This window comes from Marmota marmota, unplaced genomic scaffold (genome assembly GCF_001458135.2).
Source record: "Marmota marmota marmota unplaced genomic scaffold, marMar, whole genome shotgun sequence".
Taxonomy (NCBI): Eukaryota; Metazoa; Chordata; class Mammalia; order Rodentia; family Sciuridae; genus Marmota; species Marmota marmota.
Genome location: NW_025999942.1, coordinates 11,929,929 through 11,935,118, shown reverse-complemented (window position 1 = coordinate 11,935,118; position 5,190 = coordinate 11,929,929). Strand labels below are relative to the sequence as shown.

Below are 5,190 nucleotides of genomic sequence, written 5' to 3'. Positions count from 1 at the left end.
AGGAAGGACTGGCCGTGGTCAGTAGCGTCCTCATCCCAGCTGCTTCTGGTGATAGGAATATCGTTCTGCACCTGTGCCCTGAGATAGCGCCTACAGTATGAAGGTCCCCAAAGAAGGGAGTCAAGATCACAGAGATGACACGTCCTCAGGAAAACTAGTGTGGGGGGCCAGAGGCACCTGGTCCCTCCCTTGGTCTCTAAAGGGAGGCCACAAAATGTGAGAACACACCACCAAGAAGCAAGGACTGAGGGAAGCAGGAGGCAGGAGTGGTGTGAGGCCAGGAGAGAGCTTCCTGATGGCCTCCACCACCCCAGACGGTGTCTTTGCCAGGTCACCCAAGTCTCAGGAGCTGGCTTTTACTTAGTGAAATCAAACCCAGCATTTCTCACCCATGTAAACCGGTATAACTAGTGTCCAGACTTAAGCATGACGAAAAACAGACTTTATTCCCCTTAATTGAAAAGTGCTAAAGTAAGACCTGAGGTTCTCTCTTTAGTTGGAATATCTCAGTCTCTACCTTTCTGTAACCAGGAAGACAGTGACGGACAGGAGTAGGCTTAGATAAATTGGAAAGGTGATCTAGTTTATTCCAGACTTGTAAAACCTTCGAGTTGCCCTCTGCTCTGCTTTGGATGGCAAGACCTGGAGAGGTCGACCCCACACCATCAGAGGCAGACACCAGGACACAGATCCTGGCCGCCTGCTGCCCGCTGCGAGGGAGCCGCCCATGAGTGCCTTCCTGGGAGGTGGCAGGCCACAGGGACCTGGTGGGGCCTGCCGTCTTTCCCAGCTCCTCGGCCTCGGGAGCACCAGTGGGGATGTGGATGCAGAGGGGTGTCAACGAGAGCGGCCCGGCAGGCTTCATCCTGGTGGGGTTCTCGGACCACCCTCGGCTGCAGAGGGTTCTGTTTGTGACCATCTTGGCCTTGTACCTGCTCACCGCCTTGGGGAACTCTGCCATCATCCTGGTGTCCCGCCTGGAGCCCCGGCTGCACACACCCATGTACTTCTTCCTCTCCCACCTGTCCCTCCTGGACCTCAGCTTCAGCAGCAGTGTCGTGCCCCAGCTCCTGGTCAACTTGTGGGATCCCTTCAAAACCATCTCCTACGGCGGCTGCGTGGCTCAGCTCTGCGTCTCTCTCACGCTGGGGTCCACCGAGTGTGTCCTCCTGGCTGTCATGTCCTACGATCGCTATGTTGCCATCTGCCGTCCCCTCCATTGCACTGTCTTGATGCACCCCCGCTTCTGTCACTCCCTGGAGGCTGCCGCGTGGCTTAGCGGAGTGGCCACCACCCTGGTACAGTCCACCCTCACCCTGCGGCTGCCCTTCTGTGGGCATGGCCGAGTGGACCACTTTATCTGTGAGGTCCCTGTGCTCATCAAGCTGGCCTGTGTGGACACCTCCTTCAACGAGGCTGAGCTCTTTGTGGCCAGCGTCCTGTTCCTGGTGCTGCCCCTGTCGCTCATCCTGGTGTCCTACGGCCACATCGCCCAGGCCGTGCTGAGGATCAGGTCGGCTGCTGGCAGGAGGAAGGCCTTTGGGACCTGCTCCTCCCACCTGCTGGTGGTCACCATCTTCTACGGGACCATCATCTTCATGTATCTGCAGCCGGCCCGGAGCCGATCCAAGGACCAGGGCAAGTTTGTCTCCCTGTTCTACACAGTGGTGACGCCCGTGCTCAACCCTCTGATTTACACTCTGAGGAATGAGGAGGTTAAAGGGGCACTGAAGAGGGTCCTAGAGAAGGTCCTGGGAGTAAGTTGTACATGATTGTCAAAAAGGTGTACATGCAACACTGTGAAGAGCATCTTTTGTGATATAAAACACATTTATCATCTGAAAACAGAACACTTTTGTGTCATTTTCTCTCTAAATTCCCTGGAATTCATGCATATTCCCAACTTGGCCGCCACTCAGTAGTAGTGCGGCGTGGACCCTCGGTGCCCTAGGCTCCGGGGACTTTCTGTGAAGTGCATTATTTGTGAAGCACTTATGAGGCTCACTGTAAATCTGTGCTTTGCCAGACTGAGGTGAGCAGGGGCATGTTGGGGATGTCTAGAGCAGCCAGCCCCTTGGTGAAGACATAGCTTCTCTATGTGCCTTCCCACAGTTGCAGAGGGACGTGGGGCCCATGTGCTTACCAGGATGCCGCTGAGATGGCTGCAGGGTAAAAGTGGTGTGTATGGGTGTGTGGAGGTGTTGGTGAGCTGTCCTGCGGCCAGTCCTTCACTGCCCCAGCAGCTCACCTGCTGAAGGCAGGGAAGAGATGGGAGAGGGGTGACACCGCACAGGGACCAGGACCTCCTTCCAGGTGACAGACAGCGGGCAGCAGGGCCGGCTCTGGCTGTGCTCAGATCTGATGAGCATCAAGTTTCTAGCTGTCAAGTGAGACTGGCGTCTGCCTCCTAAGAAATACGCAGTTGTGTGCTCTTCTCTGGCGTCCACAGAGGTATGAAGAGGGCACCCATTGCTGCTGGATGGCTACATTTCCATCACAAAACACAGCTTACATAATTTTAAGGTTTATCTTTCAGGGAAAAGCATCATCAAAGTGATCCAAACATCTCCACTAACCACTGACTTTCGTTTCACATGGGTTCACTCTGAATGCCCGTGGCCTGGACCATTCTTGTTCTAGAAATGAAGAATCTTGGATCTTGACCCTTGGAAAATTTGTGAGCTCAATGTTGCCTTTTCATTTCATTTTACTGAAGCAGGCATTAGGCCGTCCACGGCAGGAAAGAATGCTCACGTTTAAACCTCCCTCAAAGTAAACCAACGGTTCAGCGAGACAAGCAAGAATGTGCGGGGAGCGTCCTGCATTGTGCTGACCATTGCAGGACAGGACTGAGGTCAAGGAGGAGGGCCAATTATAGTCTCAGAGGTGAAATGAGGAAGACCACACTGGCCCTGCGTGTGGGAGTTCTTGTCCCTCGACAGTTGGCTTAGCCACAGTGATGTGCAGAAACCTGTGAGCATCTTCTGGAACTAAACAAGATGTGGCTCGGCTGGAATAAAGGTTCAGAAGTGAGAGGAGCAGGAGAAACCTGGGCGGGAGGCGCTGGCCATGAAGGCCAGTGTGAGCTCGAAACGGGAGCTGGGATCCCCAGGAGGTTATGTCTGTGCTGTAGGTCCTTCCCCAGACCTGCCCTCTGGTCCCTGAAGAAATGTGGCACTGGGCTCCCCCACTCTTCACACTAGGGGAGTGCGTTTTGGGGTTGAGCCTGAGGAGTTGCAAGTGGCAGGTGCTGGTGACCTTTCCTCCCATCATCTCCATGATAAAGGAGAGTGGAGTCTGAGCACAAGCCACTGACTCATCTCACAGGATTTGGTCAACTTTCCACATGCTGAGTTCAGCCAAGGAAACTGAAAAGAAAAGATGTGAATGAGGCTTTTTCCCCAGACAGCAATCACACAGGTACACAGACGGACGGCTGCCTCCCATTCAACTAGAACATGCAGGAGGGTGCCTCGGGTCTAAAGGCTCTTGTAGTTTTACATCCCCATTTGTACAACTCCCTGAATGTCCTTAGAGGGTTCCTCTGAATCCTTTCAGAGTGGAGTCACAAGCTCCATGGACTTAGGATCCATTTCTGGAACTTGGTTTTCTTACTTAAGTGTGTTTTGATTCCTTGATTTTTACTTTTTTTGTGTATTATAGATTCTTGCTTTGTGGTTACTACGAGGCTTAGAAAACATCTGTTGATTATTACAAATTATTTTGAAATGATGCTAAATTAACATAATCATAAATAAAAGAAAAAATAACAAAACAAGAAGGAAGAAGGGTTGTCCGTGTCTTAGCCAGAGAGAAGCCACAGAGGCCCGGGAGCAGGAGGCTCACTCTGCTTTCCCGGTTTGTGTTACTGGTGGATCACAGTACCCATTGCCATGTACCATTTTTGTATTGTTTTTTTTTTTGTGTGTGTGTCAGTTCAGAAAAGAAAATTAGTTTAAAAATAAAAAGAAAATATTAGAAAAATACAATGCTATTTTTATTAGCTCAGGAACTATGTTAAATGATGTATTTCCTCTATAAAGTAACGAGCCCCAGAGGTGTCAAAGGAAGAAGAGAGCCCTCAGCACTGGGAGAGAGTGTGACTCGTTGTTCCTGGGTGACCCCCAGAGGTCAGCAGTTCCTCAGCTCATTGCCAACCGGGACACTGGCACCCCCAGACCAACGGCTAGGTGAACGACACTTGTTTAAGGTTGCCGGGTGACACTGGAGTTCCTCCTTCTCTCTACATCCTCATGACCACTCAGTAGCTCCCTGGGGTAGGGGGAAATGCTCGTGCAAGACACGAACTCAAACAGGGTTGTTTCAAAGCCACTCATCCCGTGGGTCAAGAGTTGGCGGGACACAAAATAACGAAGCTAAGGAAATGTTATATGATACAATTCCTGACGGAGTGGGAACTCCAACAAGTTCAAACCGCTTCACAGTCAGACTTCCTTCTGGCTGGGTCATTGGAGTGTGCTCTGTCCCCAAAGGGTTGTAAAGGGTGATGACGAACCTTGCAGCTGCAGTCAGGGTTGGTTCGTCCTCTCAGTGCAGTGAGGGTGCCGATGGGTGAAGCTGGAGCGCTGGTCGGTCTCAGCTCTGCATACTGAATGTGGACATGGGGCAACTTATTGCCATCCCCAAAGTTAGTGTTCCGCAGTTACTGTGATGGATTGGCATGTGAAGTGCATTTTATTCACAGAAACAACGTAGTTAATAAGTAGAGATACAGAGGTAGATGAGAGAGAGAGAGAGAGAGAGACAGGCACCTGATCCCATCATGGCATAACTCCAGAACTCGATTCCACCCTGTTGAACACATCGCTGTTACAGTTCCCTTATAGAAGAGGGTGTGCAATTTTGGCCCAGGAGGCTGCACATGCTCAGCACCAGAACAAGAGGAAAGGCACCTTGAGGGCATCCCAGGAACCAACCAGGCTGCAGCCATCACAGGCTCAGACAAATGAAAATGCAAGCCTGCTTCAGGACTGGTGGAGACTAGAGGCCCAGGGAGCCCTAAGCCCAAGGCGACCCCATTTGGCCAACAAGCAGCTCCGAGGTCCTGCAGCTGTGGATCGGGCTGCCCAGCACTGCTCACGTGGGTGTCTCCATGTGACACTCCTTCTGCAGGATGCAGGGTGCAGGACATGGTGGAGGCTTCACCAAGGGTTCAAAGCAAGGCCCAGG

General features: G+C 52.0%; 1 protein-coding gene across 1 annotated transcript; it reads left to right on the top strand.

Moving 5' to 3' along the window:
• The first annotated feature begins 818 nt into the window (after positions 1 to 818).
• On the top strand, positions 819 to 1,772 carry LOC107153294 (olfactory receptor 2G2-like). Its single transcript, XM_015498824.2, has one exon. The coding sequence runs from the start codon at positions 819 to 821 to the stop codon at positions 1,770 to 1,772; it is 954 nt and encodes a 317-aa protein (XP_015354310.2).
• Positions 1,773 to 5,190: the final 3,418 nt, after the last annotated feature.

Coding starts and splice junctions, on each gene's coding strand:
- LOC107153294 (XM_015498824.2), top strand. CDS start 819: ATGTGGATGCAGAGGGGTGTCAACGAGAGCGGCCCGGCAGGCTTCATC.